Source organism: Caenorhabditis briggsae (assembly GCF_000004555.2).
Source record: "Caenorhabditis briggsae complete genome, chrV, whole genome shotgun sequence".
In the NCBI taxonomy this organism is placed as follows: domain Eukaryota; kingdom Metazoa; phylum Nematoda; class Chromadorea; order Rhabditida; family Rhabditidae; genus Caenorhabditis; species Caenorhabditis briggsae.
In genome coordinates, this window is record NC_013488.2 from 930536 (window position 1) to 953462 (window position 22927).

General features: G+C 39.6%; 7 protein-coding genes and 2 non-coding genes across 9 annotated transcripts; 5 read left to right on the forward strand and 4 right to left on the reverse strand.

The window, feature by feature from the left end:
- Positions 1-1717: 1717 nt before the first annotated feature.
- Positions 1718-4408, forward strand: Cbr-gpa-2 (the record flags this gene model as incomplete). Its single annotated transcript, XM_002635018.2, has 7 exons — positions 1718-1779; positions 2097-2193; positions 2246-2335; positions 2882-3048; positions 3098-3356; positions 3401-3554; positions 4221-4408. The coding sequence occupies 7 exons, from the start codon at positions 1718-1720 to the stop codon at positions 4406-4408; spliced, it is 1017 nt and encodes a 338-aa protein (XP_002635064.2).
- A 639-nt stretch (positions 4409-5047) lies between these two features.
- On the reverse strand, positions 5048-6796 carry CBG11276 (the record flags this gene model as incomplete). The annotated part of the gene is made up of 3 exons (XM_002635017.1): positions 5048-5224; positions 5428-5615; positions 6277-6796. 3 exons carry the CDS (start codon positions 6794-6796, stop codon positions 5048-5050), a joined length of 885 nt encoding a protein of 294 aa, XP_002635063.1.
- A 1707-nt stretch (positions 6797-8503) lies between these two features.
- CBG11275 lies at positions 8504-10341 on the forward strand (the record flags this gene model as incomplete). The annotated part of the gene is made up of 3 exons (XM_045236564.1): positions 8504-8720; positions 9342-9535; positions 10024-10341. 3 exons carry the CDS (start codon positions 8504-8506, stop codon positions 10339-10341), a joined length of 729 nt encoding a protein of 242 aa, XP_045094579.1.
- On the forward strand, positions 9883-9964 carry CBG28633. Its single transcript has one exon. It is a non-coding gene (tRNA).
- A 343-nt stretch (positions 10342-10684) lies between the features above and the next one.
- Positions 10685-11960, reverse strand: CBG11274 (the record flags this gene model as incomplete). Its single annotated transcript, XM_045236565.1, has 3 exons — positions 10685-11458; positions 11706-11870; positions 11919-11960. The coding sequence occupies 3 exons, from the start codon at positions 11958-11960 to the stop codon at positions 10685-10687; spliced, it is 981 nt and encodes a 326-aa protein (XP_045094580.1).
- A 462-nt stretch (positions 11961-12422) lies between these two features.
- CBG11273 lies at positions 12423-13507 on the forward strand (the record flags this gene model as incomplete). Its single annotated transcript, XM_002635014.1, has 4 exons — positions 12423-12599; positions 12912-13011; positions 13129-13268; positions 13313-13507. The coding sequence occupies 4 exons, from the start codon at positions 12423-12425 to the stop codon at positions 13505-13507; spliced, it is 612 nt and encodes a 203-aa protein (XP_002635060.1).
- An 87-nt stretch (positions 13508-13594) lies between these two features.
- Positions 13595-15101, reverse strand: Cbr-hsp-17 (the record flags this gene model as incomplete). Its single annotated transcript, XM_002635013.1, has 3 exons — positions 13595-13759; positions 14367-14604; positions 15052-15101. 3 exons carry the CDS (start codon positions 15099-15101, stop codon positions 13595-13597), a joined length of 453 nt encoding a protein of 150 aa, XP_002635059.1.
- Positions 15102-16086: 985 nt separating this feature from the next.
- Cbr-gcy-7 lies at positions 16087-22688 on the forward strand (the record flags this gene model as incomplete). The annotated part of the gene is given in 21 exon segments (XM_045236566.1): positions 16087-16100; position 16748; positions 16855-16916; positions 16931-17041; positions 17791-17900; positions 17947-18194; positions 18214-18349; positions 18398-18523; positions 18568-18680; positions 18790-18909; positions 19812-20075; positions 20102-20221; positions 20268-20447; positions 20492-20701; positions 20758-21079; positions 21133-21389; positions 21420-21655; positions 21697-21889; positions 22066-22339; positions 22386-22606; positions 22632-22688. The coding sequence occupies 21 exon segments, from the start codon at positions 16087-16089 to the stop codon at positions 22686-22688; spliced, it is 3375 nt and encodes a 1124-aa protein (XP_045094581.1).
- On the reverse strand, positions 16445-16528 carry CBG28156. The gene is given in 2 exon segments: positions 16445-16481; positions 16491-16528. It is a non-coding gene (tRNA).
- Positions 22689-22927: the final 239 nt, after the last annotated feature.

A 22927-nucleotide genomic window follows, 5' to 3' on the forward strand; every position in this document is an offset into this window, starting at 1 on the left:
GATTTCAGAAAGACGCTTAACTATATATTAGATTTTGAAAATATCTGGAACATTTCGCTAGGCGATAAAAGAGAATAGTCCTTGAACAAAATACTGGGAACTAAAAGAAAAGTTCAGAAGCTCCTGCTCATTACCCTTTATGAATGGGGCAGTTCAAAGAGATTAACATTTGTTATACTTGATCAAATCTTTTTCAGTTCCAGATCAGTAACCTGGTGCAAAACTTTTGGGATAAAAACTTGTAGCCTTAGTATGNNTGGCCCCGGCCCGGCCGGCCGGTAATTAATTAATATTTGAACGCGCGCCATTTTTATTTGCAACGATGCTCCGATATGACGAGGTATCACCCTCTCGTGTGAGACTAGATGGATGAAAAATATCAAATGTTTATGGGACATCGATAGCTGTCTGCAAGTAGTTCAGAATTCGAGTAAATTATCGATGAGAGGCTCCCCTTGTTCATTTATACGGTTTTTACATTGTTATGCTACTTGTTAAAGGTGGGGGGACAGGAGATTTTTCGTAGTTTTTTTGTAGCTAGAGTATGCATTCTACAGTCACGGTGTACAACGCTTAATGTCACTCTGCGTACAGCTGTCGTCCTCGCCTTTATGTATGCAATTTATGTATGCAATCGGGCGTGCGCTTTCTCTTTGCTCGCGTGGCTCAGTCGGTAGCGGCGCCGCACCCTCAATCGTCGCCCTCACAAGTTCAACTCCTCGAGAGGCATCTTTGAACGGAATTTCGAGAACATTATTTTTTTCATGTCCCCCCACCTTTAAGAAATAAATTCAAATAATTCTCCAATAATTTCTGCTTTTTCTTAAATTCGAACGGGCCGAACCGGCTGAACCGGCCGGGCCGGGCTGGCCGGGGCTTCCGGCCGGGCCGGGCCGGTTGCAACCCTGCAAAAATAGAAGGTCCTCCTCCCTCTGATAGAAAGGCCCTTGTGATAGAATGCCTATGTCTTTCTAATACAGGTACTACGGTATCTAGTAGAACTTCAAAACCTGGAAAGTCATTCTTACTATCAGTTCTATTCCATTCGAAAGAAAATTAGAAAAAATATATAAATAGTAATTGGGTTGCTATGGCTGCCACCGCCAGACGACGTGTCTGTTGAGAAAAGTGATGAATTGCGGAACTAGAATTTCTATTCTAACTTGTAGAAAAAGATTGCCAAGGATCAAAAAACTTGGAGCAGGATTTTTTTAGGAATAGGGATTATTTTAAGGGATTAGGAGGAGTGCATATTGTTAAGGAATAGGTAGAATCTATGATTTTTGAGTTTTTTTTCAATGGGAAGGATTTAAAGTTTTTGGAGTTAGGGTATTCTGACGTGATGGTGCTCTTCTACCGTGTCGTTTAATACAGTAAACCATGTGATAGAAGGGCCCCACACACCGTCCACTTTAAGCCTATATATCTCGGTCCCTGTAAAAGATATCAACAAGTGATTAACTGACAAAATGTTTTTTATATAATGATAAACATTTCGCCAGTTGATTACTTTTTGATATCTCTTACAGAAACCCAGATAGGAAGGCTCAAGGTTAACAGTATGGAGCGGCGAACAATACCACCACTTCCGCTTTTTGAATTCCACAACGTCAAACATCTCATTCCTTGATAATCTGATCCTTTCTTTTCGAACTTATCAATATAATACCCAGACTAAAATCTATTTCATCAAAAAAATTTCCACCAAAAATAGCTCATGCTAATCCTCTTCCTTTTGAGAACTCATTCGTGTAATTTTCAAAACTTCGAAAGCTTTTTGTGTATGTGTCATCAGAATACGTCATATGACGTTTAGAGCCCGATGATAGTTGTGTATTGCACTTCTTTTGTTTGTTTGTTGTCTTAGAATGGCGAAGAGAAGAGTAAAGTGCAAGTTTTCGATTAATGCTCCGAATTTAAATTAGGGAGGATTGGGGGATGTGTACCCTGACCCCCCACGCAAGGGATATTAGTCTTTGTTTGTTGATTTCTACTGGTTTGAAATCCTGAACAGAAAGGGAGAGAGAGAGAGAGAGAGAGAGAGAGAGAGGGAGAGAGAGAGAAAAATAAATCCAGAAATTCCCAAAAAAAATTGCAGGAGCCGGAGAATGTGGAAAGTCGACAGTTCTGAAACAAATGAGGCTTCTCACTTCGAAGACGTACACGGCAGACGAGCTGGAAGCGCAGGCCAAGGTATGAGAACCACGTGGATGCCTGAAAATCTGAAAAATATGAACATTTTCAGCTGGTCTTTACCAACATTGTCATTGAAATGGATCATATCGTCAAAGCAATGCCATCTGCACATTTCAATTTCACGGATCCCATGAGAGAGGTGAGATTTTTAGCATTTTGGTCTTCTGCACAATTTTTGCACTTTTGTTTTTAGTCATGTCTAGGGAAAAGTATTTTTGCTCTTGATTATGTGATCTGTCACAGTTGGATTTCTGTGTTTAAATTTGAATTTTTGAAGGATGACTACTATTTGATTGCATACTTGAAGAATGTGCCTTAAACGGGACCTGGCGGAACCTGTCATTGATTCTTTTAGGATAAATATTTCTGGACTAATTAAATAAGATATTATAGAACTCGACAAGTACTACAAAATGATACTATTTAGAATACTGTATCTTGTCTATGAATCAAGCCAAAACCGTTTGATCTACGGTGTCACAAACATATGGAATTGTAACTTTGTTCATAGACAAGATACAGCAATCCAAATAGTATCATTTGTAGTACTCGTCGAGTTCTATCATATCTAATGTAATCGATCCAAAATATCAATTCTAAAAGAAACTATAACAGAGCCGGAGAGAGCTCGTTTTCGGCCAAGTCTGCCCCTATTAGATTGAACCTCCAACCTTCAAATTTTCAGCACGACGTTCACATGCTGACCCTCTACATCAAGGACATGCAGCACAAGTCCTTCCATGCAGATGCTGCAGAACACGTGGCAAAACTTTGGAAGGATCCAGTCATCAAGAGACTCTACGCTGAACGACGCGAGCGCAATATCAGAGATATTGGAGACAACACTGAATAGTAAGATATTGATTTTTAAAACTTCTCCTCAAAAATTTTCTTCTTTCAGCTTCTTCGAGAATCTCGACAGAATTGCCAAGCCAGACTACAGTCCAAACTCTATGGACACACTTCTCTTGCGAACGAAAACCACCGGAATTGTGGAGGTTCAATTCGAGATCAAGAAGGTCAAGTTCAGAGTGTTCGATGTGGGAGGTCAGCGATCGGAGCGAAAAAAGTGGATTCACTGCTTCGAAGACGTCAACGCCATCATTTTCATCGCGGCACTCTCCGAGTATAATGAAGTGCTTTTTGAAGATGAGACTACGGTAATTGAAAATGTTGAGATATTTCTGAAAAAATTATTTTTCAGAACCGAATGATCGAGTCGATGCGCCTTTTCGAATCAATCTGCAACTCGAGATGGTTCCATAACACCAACATTATTCTTTTCTTGAATAAGAAGGATTTGTTTGAAGATAAAATTAAGAAGGAAAATATTACAAAGGCATTCCCAGAGTACCGAGGTAAGTTGGATGGGGTACCGTGCACTTTGAGCTCAATTATCTCGGTTCCTAAAAGAGATATCAAAAATCTGTCAACTGATAAAATGTTGGTGATATTATGATAAATAATCTGTTGAAATTATTTGATATCTTTTAAGAGAGCCGAGATAATTAAACTCAAAGTTGAAAAGTTTACCATAGGCACCACACGTCCTGACCGTTAACTTTGAGACAATTTTCATCGGTTCTTTTAAAAGCTAATGAAAATTTTTAATTGATAAATTATTTATCATAATATCTTCAATCTTTTATCATTTGACAGCTTTTTGATAATTTGCATAGGAACTAAGATAATTGAACTCAAAGTTGAGGAGTTTACCATTGACACCACACACCCAGACCGTCATTTTTGAGATCAATTATCTCGGCTATTTTAAAAGATATCAAAAAATTGTCAACTGATAAAATATTTAACATAATGTCACCAATGTTTTATAAGTTGACAGATTTTTGATATCTTTTATGTAAACCGAGATAATTGAGCACACAGTGTGGTGTCTTTATTGTTAGAGAAATTAGGTTCATTGGGTTGGGAACTTTAAAATGGCATGGGATAAAATTTTGATCTCAAATGTCAAAAATATCAAAAAGGTTCAGATAGGGAGATCAAAATTTTTAAATTTCCAGGTGCCCAAAATTACGAAGAAACCGTGGCGTTCATCAAACAAAAGTTCGAAGCGCTCTCCAACAATCCGAAGAAGACGTTCTACGTTCACGAGACGTGTGCAACAGACACAAACCAAGTGCAGAAGATTTTGGACTCGGTCATCTCTATGATTATCCAGAGCAATTTGCACAAATCCGGACTCTACTAGATTCTAATTTTTTGTGTTCGTTGTATAACTCCTCTCCTCGTGTTACGTGTGTTCTCTCAAGTTTCCTATCCACTGGAATTCTGAATTTCAATTACTTTCGCTTATTCATTCATCTGTTGATATATTTTTACTGATATGATCGACAGAATCAGTCGATCTCATCCTGCCACGGTTCTTCATTATATATTTGGTCTGAAATTTTATTATTTAGGCATTTCGACCTAGATACCGTGAAACCTGTAATATAAGGACCACTAACTTTGAGCCAGTTCAGCTCGGTTCTTGTGAAAGATATCGAAATGTTGTCAACTGAGAAATTGTTTATCTTAATATCAGAAAAATTTTATCAGTTGACCAGTTTTTGATATCTTTTCTGGGTGCCCTTCTATTATAGGTTTCACGGTACCGTTATCAATATCCAGCCTCCTTTCCCTCGATCTCCCCCACAGTATTATTTTGACGTCCACAATTTCTTCTTTTCCTTTTCTATCTTTTCCATCCCATTCTTTCCCAAATTTCTGTGTTTCTCTCCATGTCAGATTTCCTGTATTACTTCCACATAAGTTCCATTATATAACTTTGAAAAAACAATGTATTTTGAAAATACTCCACCCACAAAAAAACCAAATAAAGTATCATTCAAGCTCGTGGAGCAATACTGGCACATCCCAAATGGGTGAGCTCGATGGAAGAGATTCCAAGAAGCGACATGAACTTTTGTTCGGACGGAGCATCGAACTTCCACTTGGATGCTCCAGAATCACAGTGTAGGTTGTACTTGGATGCCACGTCGAGGACGTCGTTTCCGTTGAGAATCTGAAAAAAGCTTCCATTTTTGGTCGGTCAAAAATTAGTGACCACCGATCAAGCCGACCGAGTTTAGCGTCTTAAAATAAATTTCTGTGTACGCAAACACTCTCAGGAACGTTGACAGTCGGCGCGCTGACCGATCGCTCAGCTAGGTCAGCTCGGTCGGCGGTCGATCGTCCTTAGATGTTTAAAAATGAAGTATCACTTACATATTGATCATTGAAGAACATGATGGCTTTCTGAGAAGACGGACAGGTCATTGAGACATGCTGACATCCGACGGTGTAGAAGAACTTAGGAGTTCCAAAGGTAAATTTGCTTTCTGGGAGGTTGAATGCATATTGCATGTTGAAAATCGACTGGGTCATGACTGGAGGTGGTCGCGAGCAGGGACAGTCTGAAAACTCCGATATCCGGGATGTCACGATACCGTAAAACCTGTGAGTCCCCACACTGCCAAGTTCGAGCTCAATTATCTCGGCTCCTATAAGAGATATTAAAATTGTGTCAACTGATAAAACATTGGTGATAATATGATAAACAATTAATCAGTTGACAATTTTTTGGTATCTTCAACACGAACTGAGATAAAGCGGCTTGAAATTAAAAAGTTAAAGGGTCCAATAATCAAGGTCAATGTGTATGTGCCTTACAAATAGATGTGTGATACTTGATCACTCACATTTAACTCTCTTCAAAATAAAAAAATTCAGAATGAGAAATTCGTCAATGTTAAAAAAATAAATTCAAATATTCAAATTCTAATTCCATAGAATTTTACGAAATGTGTCGACATTTTTGATGTTGTTCTCAGTCGGGCTAGTAAATATGGGTTGAGCGTTTGTTTTGTGAATCAGTCTTGCAGTTTTCATTCGATTAAGTTTTTTGGAGTGAGGGATAAGGCTTCCATCTCGGTCGGTCGAAAATCGGCGACCGCCGCCGACCGACCGGTCAAAAGCCATTCGAGCCGACCGATCGGTCAGCTCGGTCGGATATTGGTCATCTCAATATTTCCGTCCGAACGAAAGCCTTAACGTGGGCTTGAAAATGAAACTCACCGTCTGGAAGGAATGTAGTTTTTGGAGAACTTGTAGAAGTCGGAACTGTCAATGGTTGTTTAGTGGATCCTCCAGACCCACCGTACTCGATACACCCGACTTCTGTCAAATGCAAATCCAACTCTTCCGTTGGCAAATCCCCGCTGGCTTGGTATTGCTTGATTAGCTCGCTTTGCATATCAAACATTCGGGTCCTTGGATAACAAAAAACTGATGGAATTCTATTTGGAAGTTCCAAAATGTATTTCATATTGAAGACAGCAAATGCGGAAGTTTTACCATCTCCTGAGCACTGTAGCGGCTGCTCGGATAAGCAATCATAGTCGGATTTGTAGGTTGGAGCAGTGACTTCATAACTGGAACCAGCGAAGGTGGAATTTCCGAATCGCAGACGGAATGAGAAGGTGTCCATGAAGTCGAGACGAGTACAGAGGCATGATGGACTTGGATCAACTGCAGGTTCGCAAAGATCCATTTGAGCAGAAGCAGTAGAAATCAGGAATGAGGATAGGAAGATCATGACAAAGGTGGGTGAGTGAGGGAAAAATAATTTTGTCGAAAAGGCAAAATGAGATGTGGGTGGAGGTGCTGGCAATGATTAGCAGATTGATCATCATCCCTTATTGTTTTAGAATAAAGGCAACGGAAAAAATGAAATTCAGGGATGATGGATTGAAAAAATGAGTTGATAACAGCAAATTCAGAACTTTCTAGAAGTCCGACTTGTACCGAAATGGGCCCGTCTTACCGTAATTCCTCTATATACATAAAAGCCCATCAAAACAATTAAGTTTGAGCTCAATTATCTCGATACCTTTAAAAGGTGTCAACATTTTGTCAACTAAATAAAAATTTTGGTGATACTAAGATAAACAATTTAACAGTTAACAATCTTTGTGTATCTTTTACAGGAGCCGAGATAATTGAGTTCAAAGTTGACCGTTTCGGCGGACTTCAAAGAGGAAGGCAAATGTAAGCCAAAGTTGGTTTCCAGAAAAAAAAATCGAGAAAATCGATGAAAATGATGAAATTCATCAAAAAATCGAAAAATATGGACCGAAAAATAATTTCGAAAAATAGGTGCTCCTTTAAGATTCTCGTTACCGGACCCAAGCTCCGCCCACTCTCGAATTTCCCGCTTATTGAAATTAGACCAGAGTAAGAGCTTGTTTCCAATTCTCAAGGTCCACAGTTTTTTCCAGCTCTTGGTTGGTCCGGTCTGACTATGAGACCAATCAAAAATTTTTATTTAAAAACATACCAAAAATCTTCAAACCATCCTCTCTCTCTCCATTTATGATTGGTGAGTAATTTGGGTCAAAAATGCTATAACACCAAGATTATAAAATTTCGACGGTTTCTCGAAGGACACAATAACCAAAAATTTTTGCTGTTTGAAAACTAAATTTTTTTTTAAATTTTTACCAAAACACTTTTTTTGGCTCATTAGTTTACAACTAATGATCACTCGAGTTGCTCTTATAAACAAATTTATTGTGGATCGGAAAGTTCTGGGAAAAAAATGACCACTCGTGATCTGGAACCTGTGAGTCACATGTTGTAGCAAAGCAATTTTTTAGGTCTCTTTTAAAAAATTTTCGAATGCAACATTCCAATTTTTCGCCATTCCATTCTGTTCCGGTACATCACATCACACTGACCACAAGATTTTTTTAGAAACAAGTTTCTATTTTTTTTTCAAAACTTTCCTCTTCTTTTTCCGATTTCGGCAACAATTGAGACGAAAAGGGGATAATCTGTCCTGGTCTCTTTCCACCTCCATCATCAACAAAAGTTTCTCAGGAGAAATAGAGAGAAAATGAACACCCAGTTTGATGTCATTTGTCAGTGGCTTGTTCTTATGGGAGAGAGAGAGAGAGAGAGAGAGAGAGAGAGAGAGAGAGAGAGAGAGAGAGAGAGAGAGAGAGAGAGAGAGAGAGAGGTGGGGGGGGGGGGGGGGCATTCTCTGGCATTTTCATTCAAGAACGGGAATTGAGATCAAGAGAAAGTCCTTTTCTATTTCTAAATGTTTCCAATTTACGTTATCATTCGTTATCTTATGACTGTTTTCTTTTCGTATTGTTGTTTCCAATGGCAGCAGCGCGTTTCAGTTTCAGTAAATAATTTCGTCAAATTAACCAAATTCCTTTCAATTTCGAAAACTTTATAAGGAACAAATTAGATTTTAATTCCAATTATTTCAATTTCAAATTCACTTTTCAGGCCCATGAAGTACCTTTTGTTGACCATCCTACCTTTATTCGTTCTGAATTCTGAAGCCAAGCCTCCAGTTGCTATCGGCCTGGGCGATGACAATTTTTTGCAACTTTTGGAAGGGGAAATAGTTAGAACGTTGAGAAGCGAATTGAGCAGTGATGATGATCTGCAAAATCTGGAAGGAAGTGGAGTGGATTCAGTGGAAGACGATGGGTATTTGAATAAAGGTGAGAAAAATTTTGGGAATTCAAACCTTCCACGTTAACCTCCTATAGCTCATTTTCTGTGAGAGATATCAAAAAGTTGTCAACTTAGAATATGTTACTGATATTAAGGTTAACATTTTTTCAGTTGACCACTTTTTGATATCTGTCACAGGAAGCAAGATAATATGGCTCAAAACTAAAAGATAAGGCTACTGCGTGTTTAAACTTGAGTCCGCTAGAAATTGTTTGGCATTGGTTGAAATTCAGAAGATATTCAAGTTTTTTTTCTCGAAATTTGAGCTGCTGATTAGTACGGTGACAAACTCCGATTTGGTAATTGTTAATAATCATACAACTCCAAGGGGTTCATACTGTAAACCCTGCAATAGAAGGGCCCGCTCAAGTTTAACCTCAATCATCTCAATTTCTATGCATGATATCAAAAAAGTGCCAACTGATAAAATATTACTGATATTATGCTAGACAGTTTATCAGTAGACCACTTTTTGATATCTTTCACATAAAGCGAAATAATTGAGCTGAAAGTTGACGGTTTGGGTGGGCTTATATTATAAGAGATACGGTATTCCAAAATTTTCTAGAATCTTTCAAAAACATAGTTACAAGAAAAGTTGTTTCCAGCCGACTCCTTGACATTAGCATCCACCACACCTACCCTTGAACCGACAACAACGACCACTGAAACAACCACAACCACCACAACCACAACAACAGTTGCTCCCATAACAACAACTGCTCTAACAAGAAAACTGGCCCAAGGACCACCACAATGCATTGTCAACAAAGAATGCTATAAGGATTCTGAATGCCCATCGGTAATTATTAGCAATAGAGCGCATATTCCTCTTTCCCTCTTCCCACAGAGACCCCGCCAATTCCGGGGAAAGAAAAAACCTGGGAAAAAAACCGGGGAAAAGTGGGCGGAGTCGGGGGCGGAGCCTAAATTGCAACCCTGGCACGGTTTTGCCGCACGGTTTTTCTCGACTCCGGCCACTTTCCCTGGTTTTTTTCCCGATTTTTTCCCCGGAATTTGCTGGGTCTCTTCCCACAAACCACATAAGCAAACCGTCTAGCGGTCTTCCCCTTCTCCCGCGTACAGTTCTCTCTCTTCCTCTTCCTCCCCCCCTTAATGTCATAGTATAGACGGACATGTCAATCTCGTGCTGCGATGTCCGAGTGGTTAAGGAGTTGGACTTGAAATCCAATGGGCATTGCCCGCGTAGGTTCGAACCCTGCTCGCAGCGAATTCTTTTTAAAAATTTTTTTCAAAAAATTTTATTATTCCGAATGTTTCTGCTTTCAGGGAAAATGCCTGGGAAGTGAACTTGGAGTATGTGACTGCAACGCGTGCATCACAAACCGTAAATGCGACAGTGACGTGGATTGTGGAGGACTTCGAAACGCTTGTGACTCAACTGGATATTGTGATTGTGTCAAAGCCTTTCACTCTCATGGATACGAACTTTTCGTAAAAGTTCTCCTAACTTTTTGCCACCAAACAAAGTGTACACAAGACACTGATAACTGCTACGGGCTGCCTTGTCGTGTTGGAAGATGCAAGTGCGCTCCAGGAGCAAAGTCGAGTCTTCCAGTTCATTATTTCAAACCAGGAGGGAAGTAAAATGGTATAGAATCGTCTGTAGATCTTTAGATAACTGTTTTTTAACTGTTTTGAATTCGGGTAAACGAATACCATAAAACCTGTTATAGAAATGCCCCTTCTTTTCAAACTTTAAGCCAATTTATCTCGGTTTCTGTGGAAATTATTGAAACGTTGTCAATTGACAAATTCTTCATCATAAAATCAGAAACATTTTATCAGTTGACACATTTTTTATATCTTGCGTAGGAGACGAGATAATTGAGCTCAAGTGTGAAGGCTCTTCTATTACAGGTTTTTTTCTGTAATTTTAATAAAGATTTTTATTCAAATATGAGTTCAGACAGAGTTCTCTTAACAGTAGTTATTCTTTTTCCCAGTCGTACGGTGCGTCCATTCTCCCACCACAAGTTGAACAAGCCTGCAAATTTAAACAATTGAGGATCACTTCTGAAAGCCTAACCTCATCGAGAGTCTTGTAAATGTACTGATAATCCACGTGGTCCTGATACTGTAGCTGATCCAAGTACAGAATAATCTTCTCCAGTTCCGCTCCACACTTGATCCCCAAATATGTCTCCTTCTTGCTTCTGACTTCCTCCTTCATCTTGCTAACCGTTCCCTTATCACTGATTCCTTTCCAGGGGAGACCAGCAGGAAGGATCAAGTCCATCAACAAGTAGAACCAACTCTCACAATCATCCTTCCATCCCAACTCCTGGTTTTTATGGCACGCCAGTGATGCGAATTTTAGAGTTCCCTTGAAGCGGCAAGTGACACGTGGAGTTTTCAGCTCCTTCCGATCGTTGATGATTTTTCGGGAAATTCCGAAATCGAGAATGTAGATTGTATGCGCCTTCTTATCGGCACCACACGCATAGTTGGCTGGTTTCAAGTCGCGATGAATGAATCCGTATTTGTGAAGGTCTTGACAAGCTTCGAGACATTGTTGGGACACACTTAGACCAGTTGGAGCCGAGAAAGCTTTTGCTCTTTTCTTTTTCAAGTCAGCCAAACTGGATCCAGCCAGCTCCATAACCAAGAAGAAGTATCCCTCCTTATCTTTCTTTCCACGGTCCACAATCTCGGTGAAATGAGAATTCTTTCTCTCACTGGCAACCAGTTTCAGAATTGCTATCTGAATATTTTTTTTAAATTTTGTTTTGGATTTGCAGTAAACCTTGCAATAGAAGGGCCCCCTAACTTCAAACTTTGGTCCTATTTATCTCGGTTCCTATCAATGATATGAAAAAAGTTGTCAACTGAAAAATTGTTCATCATGTTCATCTTGATATCTTGCCTAGGAATCGAGATAATTGAGCTCAAACTTAACGCTGTGGGGGCCCTTCTATTACAGGTTCTACGGCCCATTTTTCAAATTTTACCTCCATCTTCAACTTGGACGGTTTCTTCTCCTGTTTCTTCTCCACCTTCATCGCATAAAACTTTCCACTCTGCTTATCCTTGACCTTATAAACCGCCCCAAAGCCACCTTCACCGAGCAGCTTGTCAATCACCCACGTGGTTTTCTTGCTAGTGATTTCGGTATTCTGAAGTCTAGAGATTCAGATGAGGTTCCTTTTTTGGAAATAACGTACCGACTTGAATTCGACCTCTTCATCTTCGTAATCTTCAGACATCACAATCTCACAGAATGTAACTTTGAAATTTCAAAAGAAAAGATATTCGAGAGAATAACTTTTGGAACTTTTGATGTTTTGAAACTTTCGAGGGCTAAAAATTGCCAACCGGGCAATCAAAAAGCGCGTAAAACTCGAAATATACGTCTGGTCAGTTGACCTAAACCTTAGAATTCAACCTAACAGATTTTTCAACGGTCAAAGTTTTTTTTTGAAAACCTCTACCCCACTCACCTGATTGGGAAACTCCGCTTTGAAAAAAACGTTACAAAGTACTTCCTGACTTATATTTTTTCCGCACTTTAATCGTCTTTTCCACCCACATCAACTCTCTCTCCAGCACTACTTATCATCTGATAATGTTCCAGAAACCTAACAGTGTCACTAACATATAATGACAAAAATGATATGAAGTCTATAAAATGGGCTAGTTTGTTTCATTCATTATCAGCCATTATCATCATGTCCTCTCGTGTTTTGTTCGTCTTGTTAGCTAGTATCGCAGTTCTGGCAGAAGCTGGTGTCACGTGTGATTTGGCTACCCAACCGGCGACATGGGCAAGAGTTATTGCTAAAAATGTGTTCTTCAATGCATATGAGCCGGATAATTATTTTGCGACGCCTGGATTCTGTGTCAATGTGAGTTGCGGTCTTGAAAGTTCGGTGATAGAGAAAAGGTGGAGAAGTCCAGATGTCAGCAACAACCGTAAATGCTCAATTACATATAACGCTACATATACACACACTTTGAGCTCAACTATCTCGATTCATTTAAGACATATCAAAAATTTGAAAACTGGTGAAATGTCTGTTATAATGTCAGCAATATTTTACAGTTGACAGATTTTTGATATCTCTTACAGAATTTGAGATAATTGAGCCCAAGGTTTGACCCAACAATGTTTAAAATTTCGACTGTTTTACGAACAGATCTTATCCGTAAAGTTTCAGAATGACTTCATGATCCACTCTCTCAACTACTCATCGCATGTCAACCTTGCTGATCCAACTGCTCAAATGAAACACGATCGTGCCACTAACACCAACTTCAGTAAGTCGGGAAATTTTCCTTAAAACCTTTAATACAAGGGTCTCCACTATTAAAGGTTTTACAGTATTCGTAAAAAAGCGCTAGTAGCTTCTTAAAAAACTACTAAATAAATTTCAGCCGATTCGCTAGTCAACTGTGGTCAAAAGATCCCACAAGTCCAATGGTGTCAATCGCATTGTGCTAACAAACAACTCGAACAACTCATCGTCTCCACCGCCGTTATCAATGGAAGTCTTCCACTGGCCACCGCCAAACAGGTGACCTCACTTATTTTATTTTTTTTTGTAACTTTCAAATTTAGGTATTCCAAACTATGGGATCCCCGAACGATACCTCGATTGCTGCTGTTCAAGTCGACTTGTATGCTAGCGATCTTCACATTGACTACGATTACTTTGATGACGCAAACTTCTGTTCTGTATTCGTCAAGGTCAAAAATCCCACCCAGTTCCCTTATGCTCTTTTTATCACTGTTCAGAAGATTTTGGGATTGTAAACTTTATGAATTGTTTATGAACTTGATGAGTAATGGATTCTTCAATAATGATAATTGAATATATGTGATTAAAATTACAAAAAACAATTAATTTCTCTTTGGCACAATTGTGATTGGAATTGATTTCGGAAGTTGCTCCTGATTCTTCTCGTACTTCACCGTGAGCACCCCGTTGTTGCTCAACTCGGATTTGATTTGCTCCGGACGCACGCCAGTTGGCAGATTGTACTTTCTGATAAAGTGACGCTCGACCTGGAAGTGTAGTTTTTAATAAAAAAGCTTTCTATTAAGAGTTTTTATTAAGAGTGCAGACAAGGATATGTAGTGTTGTAGGACTTCCAAAAGGAGTATTGCGTAATAATGGGATCAGGCGGAATTTTTTAATGTATATTCTTGATCTTGGATGCTAATCTATGTGCATGAGACACTTTTTGGCCTTTTGATAAATAGATATGAGAGGAAGCCAATTTTGCCTTGTAGCCGTTGAATTCTTGATTACGGTATTGTCTAAAATGGGCATATCTTTTGCCATAGGCATCTTGGAAGCACAAAAATGGTGGAAATATAATTTTACGTTTGATTCAAAGCTACTGAAACCTTCAAAGCGATTTCTCTAGTCTTTGTACTGGTATGATTCTTCAAAGGTGAATGGCGTAACGTTTCTTGAGATTCTCATGAGATGCAGCAACTTTGACAAGTGATAACTCTGTTCAATGTTGATCGAATAGTTTGAAACTTGACCAGTTTACTGAAGAATTCTTTGAGCTTCTACTTTCCAATTTTGAGCTCAGTACCGCCTTTTACTATTAAGCGCCATCCTTTAAACCTCAGAGTCCCCAGCAGTTAGCAAAATTCTCACCTGTCCATACTTATCAGTCTTCTCGGCGTGCTTTCCCTCAATGATAAGTTGATTGTCAACAATGTTGACCTTCAACTCTTCGGGCTCGAATTGGGATACATCCACAGAGACGTTGTACTCCTTATCACTGTCAATCACATCAATGGCATCTCCGACGCGGTGTCCGGTGAGCATGGTCTGATCAGCCCAGTAGGGACGGATCATGTGGCGATCGAAATCGACGTCATCGAAGAATCTGCTGCGAAAACTAGTTTTGGGGTTATGAAATTGAAGAGGAATTTTTCGATGATTACAGTGTGCGGAATTTTGGAGTGTCGCTGCTGGCCTAACTTTTACAACTCGTATTTTCTAGGTCATCATGTTAATAAGACCTAGAAATGACCTGATGCCCACCTGATGTGTTTCTAGGTCATTTTGAAGTGGTGACCCAACTTTTGCAAGTTGGGTTTTTTAGGCTACCATGGTAAAATAACCTAGAATTGACCTGATATTTGCTTGGTGTGTCTTCTAGGTCATCAGCGGCATCTTAGGCCCTTTCTAGGCCATTCTACCATGGTGGCCTAAAAAACTCAACTTTCAAAAGTTAGGCCATCGCGTTAAAATGTATTTGTTTTGAAAAATTTTGTAAATTGTGTCGAAGAGATAGGGATAACCAGATTTAAAGATTTATAACTTCAAAACTCACCGGCTTGGTGTGAAGAATGGAGAGAATGGTGCTGGGAAACGACGGTCCATTTTTTGTGAGTTGCTAACTGAAAAATACAAGGTGACATTTCGAAATTGGAAACCCAAGAAGCGCACGAAAAAAGTAACAAAGAAGTTTCTCGAAGTAATGAACCATTCCGAAAATTCGCTTGCTTTTCTACTACTGTTCTATTATCCTCTGAGCAAACAACGAATCGCCCACGCCTGTTACTTTTTTCGGGACTCGCTTACTTTTTTTTCGAGAAAGACAATCGGGCGGATTTCGAAATCAAAACACGGCCGGGGGGAAATGATTTGCTTAGAAAATTAACAAAACAAGTGAACCATGGGTGTGGTCTCTGATGGCTCCACCACCACCTCTCCTTTTATCGTCATCATTTCTTTGGAATGTTTCGAATCGTCTCGAAACGGCGTTTTTTTTTAGAAAAAGAGGAACTGATAAGGAGAGTTATTGATGGCATTCCATGTTCTTGTTTCGTCATGAATATTTTTGTAAAAAATTCAGGTTATTATATACTGAAAGACGCTCTAAACCTGATACACTATTTCGGCGAGACACTGAATTAGCAATGTAAATCGGCTGGAGGGAGACGAACAGTGAATAATGACTACGGGGGTTTCGAAATTTATTTCCGAATGCAAAAAAAATTGCAAAAAAAGTTAACGGAGATTGTATCCAAAGTGGAAAGGAAACTAGTCATTTTTTTCTAAAAAAAAAAAATGGAAAAATGTCTGAAAAAATTTTTTGGAAGGATGCCGCGATGATGAAGATAAGGACCGCGAAATCGTGTTAAATGAGTCAAAAATGACGACATAGAGGGTAAAATTCAAAATATATGTCATTTTTGAATGATGCAAACTTTTTGAAAGTTCCAGATTATGAAATAAAGGGAATCTAGAAAGCTAGGCTCTAGAAATTTGAAAGTCTCAAAATTTCGAAACTTCGAATTTCGGAAAAATTGAACATTGCAGAAATTTAACAATCTGAAACATGGACATCCGGACAAACAGAAGTATGAAAAGTTTTCAGTAAACCCAACAAACTATTCTAAGAGGGGTTCCTGAAATTTTGCCACCCTGTATGTTGGCCGTTTATAGAATTTCCGTAAAGCCTGTAACTATTGTCATGTTTGAGCTCAATTACCTTGATTCCTGTGAAAGATATCAAAATTGTGTCAACTGATAAAATATTGGCGGTATTATGGTGAAAATTTGGCAGTTGACAAAGTTTTGCTATCTTTCACAAGAACTGAGATAAATTGGCTCAAAGTTAGGGGGCCCTTCTATTGCAGATTTTACGGTATTCATTTCTTTCAAAAAATCACTGCTTTTCTTTCACAAAATATTTTTTAAAACAACTTCCAAAAAAGAAATCCGTCGAGCCGGATTCGAACCAGCGACCTAAGGATACCCACTGACTCTACAGTCCTCCGCTCTACCAACTGAGCTATCGACGGCACGGCAACCGATCACTTCTAGTTTGTATACCTTTCTCCCTTTTTTCTCTTATCAAAACTTTTATAATCAACACAACGGTTCCAATTGGCAACCTTAATGTTTCGGGAGGCGGAAAAAATGGGGATTTTTGAAGGGTTTCATTAAGGATTAGGCGGCAAGCGTAGAAACTTAACTGCACCTCCCCTCCCACCTTCAAAGGATATAAAAAGAAATCCAAGAGTTTTGGAAAAATCTAGCATGATGAAGAAGCACTTTATGTTTCTAGTGTTGATTCTAGTTACTACGGTAGGTCCTTTTCGTTAAAAAAATAAAATAATTTTTTTAGCTATTGAAACCGGCAAACCTGCAAGTGGCCACTGGCACAACTGGAAATGTGATTCGAATGGGGTTCATCCATTGAGAGACTATCAAAGTGCACCGATTACTGTAGGATACCGGACGTCGGCGTCAGCTGCTAATATTGCTATTGACAGATTGAAAAGAGAAGGTTTGATGACTGGTTGGGAGTTCAAGTAAGCGATTTCGGGTTTCATGGGGATCACTGATAAATTGTTAGATTTATGGGGCACTGGCAGTTACACATTTACTGTCTAGGACCCACATTCGACTAAGGTTTTCTACCACTTTCTGTTTTTGTCCCTGTGAGCATAGTTATGATACTTTTAATTCTTGCAAGCCGGGCCTTTGCCGAACGTTCGCCATGCGTTCGCCGGGTCTTCGCGGGCCCTCCCATATTTTTTTTGGATCACTAGTTTTTGACCAACTAACCCAATACGATAGAACTCGACAAATACTACATAATGATAATATTTGGGATACTGTATCTTGTCTACAAACAAAGTTACAAGCCGAGAACTGCCTGAGCTACGCGATCACAACTTTATGGTCTTGTAACTTTGGTCATAAACATGATACAGTTTTTCAAATTATACCATTGTGTAGTACTCGTCGAGTTCTACCGTATCTAATTTAGTTGGTTTCAAAATATTGATTCTAAAAGAAACTATTGATGGACCCGCGAAGTCCCGGCAAAGGAACGGCTTAAAAGTATGATGTTGGCTTTCATTGGGATTACTGTAGATATTATTTTTGAAATATATACGCTGGAAGTTATAAGGTTACTATCTAGGACAATTAATTGTAGAAGCATATCACATTCTGTTCTCAATACCTCTGTTACCATGGCTATGATTATTATAAGTTTATCACTGTTTTGGTTTTCCTGGGTTACTGTCGATCTTTTTTATCTCCACATTTCCAGCTTCACGGTCGTATTTGATGATTGCATTGAATCCGAAGCAGCCGGTAAAACAGTTGAACTAATCGAACGGCACGATGTCGACGTTATCATTGGACCCACTATGAACCAACGTAGGCTCCTAAACACTTTATTCAACCTTAACCCATCATTTTTCAGCCACTCTTGGCGCTTTCATTGTATCTAACTATTACAATCGACCAATTATCTCCTGGGGTTTGGTAAACGCCGCTCAACTGGATGACGAGAACAGATTTCCGAATGCTGGAATTATGTCAGCTGGTCAAAGAAGTCTCGGAGTAGCGATTCGGGCAATTTTGGCAGAATTCGGATGGAATCAGTTTGTTTATGCCTATTTCACAGAAGAGGATGCCGAAAAATGTGTGACAATGAGAAATGATCTGCAAGTTTGTGATATTGTAGTAGAGTATAAACCAATATCAATTTCAGCAAGTAGTATCATATTTTGGAGATATCGTTCTTGCATACTCCATACAAGTCACTGACATATCTAACGATGGGATGATATCAGCTCTGAAAAAGATTCAATCGAGAGGACGGAGTTTGTACATTTCTCTCTAGCGCTTATAATGTTTCTTGTCCATTACAGTAATCGTGACCTGCATGAAAGATGGTATCGGTCTCCGTCGTAAATGGGTTCTGGCAGCTGAAGAAGCTGGAATGATTGGGGATGATTATGTCTACATTTTCTCGGATATCAAGTCGAAGGGATACTGTAGGTTTAACGGAATTTTCCGATGAAAGCATAATAGCTTTCAGACGTCCCTTTACTTGGTGGTGGTGAGCGGCCAGCGTGGATACCGTCCTCTGGATCCGATGAGAATGACACCAGAGCTCTGAAAGCATTCAAGAAGTCTATATTTGTTTGTGACGTAAGTCTAGAGTATGTAGCCTAATCCGTTTGTAATCTATTTGCCGCCTGATTGATGAAGAAGCCACCCAATAAGAAGGACCAAAAAATCACGTATTCTACTGTTTCAGATGATGGGTCAAGGGTCCATTGCAGCCAACTACACAGTGTTTGGAGAGGAGGTGATCGCAAGAATGAAAGAGGCACCTTATTTTTGTACAGAGGATTGTGAAGGGAAGAATTATACTGTGGTAGGTTTCCAGCTGGTAAAAATAAGCACCTAATACCAGATAGTCACCATAGCAAGACTCTATTCCCCATCGTAAATAAGATTCGATCTGTGGCATTTAAATTTAGATGGAAAATACAAAAAACAATCCTACCGATAGAAGACTTACTTTGATTAATGGGCTCCTTAATGATAAACAAATGCGCATTTTGTAGTCATCTTGTGGGGAGTAGGAGGCTAGAAAATGTTAAAGGGGAGTACGGTAGGTCATATGAAGGAAACATCTAGAAGAAAGAGGCGTTTGGGATTAGGAAGCTATTGGTTGGAACGAAATGATTCCGTTTACCATAAACGCTCTAATCTAAGGTCACCCTACACTTGAAATTTGAGTGCAACTGTCTCAATTTCTATGAGAGATATTATAAATATGTCAACTGATTAAACGTTTGTCATAATATAGCCAACATTTTATCAGTTGACACATTTTTGAAATATCTTCTGGAAATTAAGATAATTGAGTTCAAATTGCCAGTATAGGGTGGTCTTCTATTATAGTATTTACGGTATAGTGGTTTTAATCTTTAAGGACTTGAAGCTTATAAGGCCCCAAGCGCGAATAATGGCTCCAAAAGCGGATCATGGTTCATAAAACTGGGGGCGGAGTTCCCATTCGACCTGTTTCACCAAAAGACTGGGAATTTTTGTTACATTTAATACCAGTCTAATACCTTAAAACCTATATCAGAAGGGTCGGCCCTTCTATTGTTCTAAGCCCCTCCCAGAGGGTCCTTATATTGGAGGGGTCCCTTCTAATACAGGTTTTATGTTCCTTGGAACCCCTCGTTATTCCTAGGACCATTTTTTCTGATAGAGTCGGGTCGTAGATTGACTAGAAAACATCCCTAGAACTTCTTCAACTTCCAGGCGGCTACCTACTCTAGCCAACTCCACGATGCCGTCTATGCCTATGGAACTTCTCTGGACCGAATGTTCAAAGCAGGTCAAATGGCAAATTATCGTAATGCAAGCGCATTCATGAGATATTTCCCGCAATCGTTTGTTGGCATGTCTGGAAATGTGAATATCAATGATAAAGGCACTCGAAACCCGACCCTATTCCTTTTATCACTCGATGAAAGTGGAAATAATACACTGCGAGCAACGATTTATGTGGAGAATATGAGCGCGGTAAATACCAATGGAGCTTTACTCAGCTTTTGAACTTATTTCAGACCTACTCTCCTTTGTATACAGATGAAGGTGTTATGTGGAGTTCCAGAAAAGGGAATGTGCGGCCGAATGATGTACCGCTATGTGGATTCACTGGGACTGGGGTATGAATAACGGAAATGTTGTATGGAAGATTATAGACATTTTCAGTGCCCCAAAAGTTTTGTAGAGGAATATCTGGTCTGGGTTATTGTGGCAGTCGTGGTATTGTCTTTGGCTATTATTGCGGCAGGATTGGGGATCTATTTCTCCATTAAAGCTAGAAGAGAAGAAATCAACCGACAGAATCAACTATGGCAGATCCCATTTATTCATCTACATCAGATAAATGTAGGTTGTTCGGAACAGAGCGCACTTACCACAAAAGCTTTCAGTCGAAACAAAAGTCAAAAGAGCACAGTGTACGGAGTCTTCAAAGTGGAACCAGCACGATGTCTTCCAGAACTACCGTGTCCTTTAAAACTGAAACCAGGAACTTTTTGTTCTTTAGTCTACAGAGAGAAGCAGATTATGAACCGGTGGTAGCCAAGAAGCATGCGTATCGCCCGAGATTGGATGATGAACGATGTGCATTCATGAGAACGGTGAGTGCCTAGATCCCATAGAACGACATCAGTGAATGCATTTTCCATGGTTCCAGCTGAGAACTCTGGATCATGACAATCTCAATAGATTCATTGGATTGTGTTTGGATGGGCCACAGATGCTGTCTGTCTGGAGATTCTGCTCTAGGGGGTCTATGGCTGACGTCATTTTGAAGGCCACTATTCAGATGGATAACTTTTTCATTTACTCATTGATCAAAGATATTGTCCAAGGACTAGTTTTTCTCCATGGTTCAATTGTTGGGTGCCATGGAATGTTGACTTCCAAGTGCTGTCTGATTGATGATAGATGGCAAGTGAAAATCTCGAATTATGGTTTGAAAGATATACGATCACCAGAGATGTACGAAAAGAAAGGTAGATCCCAGAAACTAGAAACTGCTCCTCAACCACCAATTCCCACTTTTCAGATCTCCTCTGGAGCGCTCCCGAGCTGCTCCGAGCTGAGGACATCAAAGGAACCAAAGAGGGTGACGTCTACAGCTTGGGCATAATCTGCGCTGAACTTATCACCCGAAAAAGTGTCTTCAACATGGAGGATCGTAAAGAAGACCCTGAGGAAATAATATATCTTCTCAAGAAGGGAGGAATGAAGTCACCGCGGCCGGATTTGGATTACGATCATACCATTGAAATCAATCCGGCGCTGGTTGGGATGAGTCACAGGGTTACCGTAACCTAGTTTAGTTATTTTCAGCTTCATTTGATTCGAGATTGCTTCACCGAGCGACCTTCGGAACGTCCGTCCATCGACACTGTGAGATCGCAGTTGAGAGGAATGAATTCGAGCAGGAATGATAATCTAATGGATCATGTTTTCAATATGTTGGAGTCTTATGCCTCGTCATTGGAAGAGGAAGTCTCAGAGAGAACCAAAGAGTTGGTGGAGGAGAAAAAGAAGAGTGATGTCTTACTGTACAGAATGCTTCCAAAGTGAGTTCAAATCTAAAATTCCTATCATCCAATAATTTCAGAACCGTTGCTGACAAGCTGAAGCTCGGACAAACCGTAGAACCCGAAACCTTCGAACAAGTCACTATATTCTTCTCCGACGTTGTCCAATTTACCACTCTGGCTAGCAAGTGTACACCTCTTCAAGTTGTTAATTTGCTCAACGATCTCTACACAATCTTTGATGGAATTATAGAAAAGCATGACGTTTACAAGGTACATTACATATTATCGAGCAAAACTTCACAATATGACTCGGGTTTAAAATTTGAAGAGACGCAGACAGTCAGAGCATCACGTTGTCTGCGTCTCTGCAAGCTTCAAAGCGCTGTATCTAGGCTCCTAGGAGAGCTAGAAAACTGGTTTTTGGATAAAAATGTATTAATTTCCAGGTCGAAACCATCGGAGATGGCTACCTTTGTGTCTCCGGTCTTCCACATCGAAATGGAAATGAACACGTTCGACAAATTGCTCTGATGTCGTTGGCATTCCTCAGTAGCTTGGAATTCTTCAGAATCCCACATCTTCCAAGCGAGCGTATCAATTTGAGAATCGGAATGAACTGCGGATCAGTTGTCGCTGGAGTTGTAGGACTCACAATGCCACGTTTCTGTCTTTTTGGAGATGCTGTGAACACTGCGAGTCGCATGGAGAGTAATGGAAAACGTAAGAGGTTGCGAAAATATCCGAAAATCAATTTTTGAAATTTCAGCTGGAAAAATTCACTTGTCCGCTGAAGCCAATAGACTTCTGACGGAAACAGTTGGTGGATTCGCGACAGAATCTCGAGGAGAAGTCATTATTAAAGGAAAGGGGGTCATGGAAACCTTTTGGCTCTTGGGACCAAACCATGCTATCCGTCCAATGTCTTCCAGAAAACCTGTGGTGAAACCTAAAAAGGTAATATTTTCAGACTCGGAGAATAATTGGTCTGTTTAAGATGTATGAGGAGTTTCAGATCGAAGAACTTCATCGGCAAGAAACACTCAAATCGGATGAATTGCTCAGTGATTAGGAGTGAGGTGTTGTCGTTGCCACAACTCTGCTCGACGTTGAACTATTATATGTACCACATAACTGTAAAAATATCTTATTTATTTTTCTCTTATCATATTTTGTGATAAAACATACCGAATATAAAGCATCCAATGATCGTACCCGAACATTTTCCAGCAGAGCCAGAAAATTGGAATATGGACAAATTTGTAAGCATCCAGGGATTGATAAAGGGTACGATGTACTAGTTGTATTTTT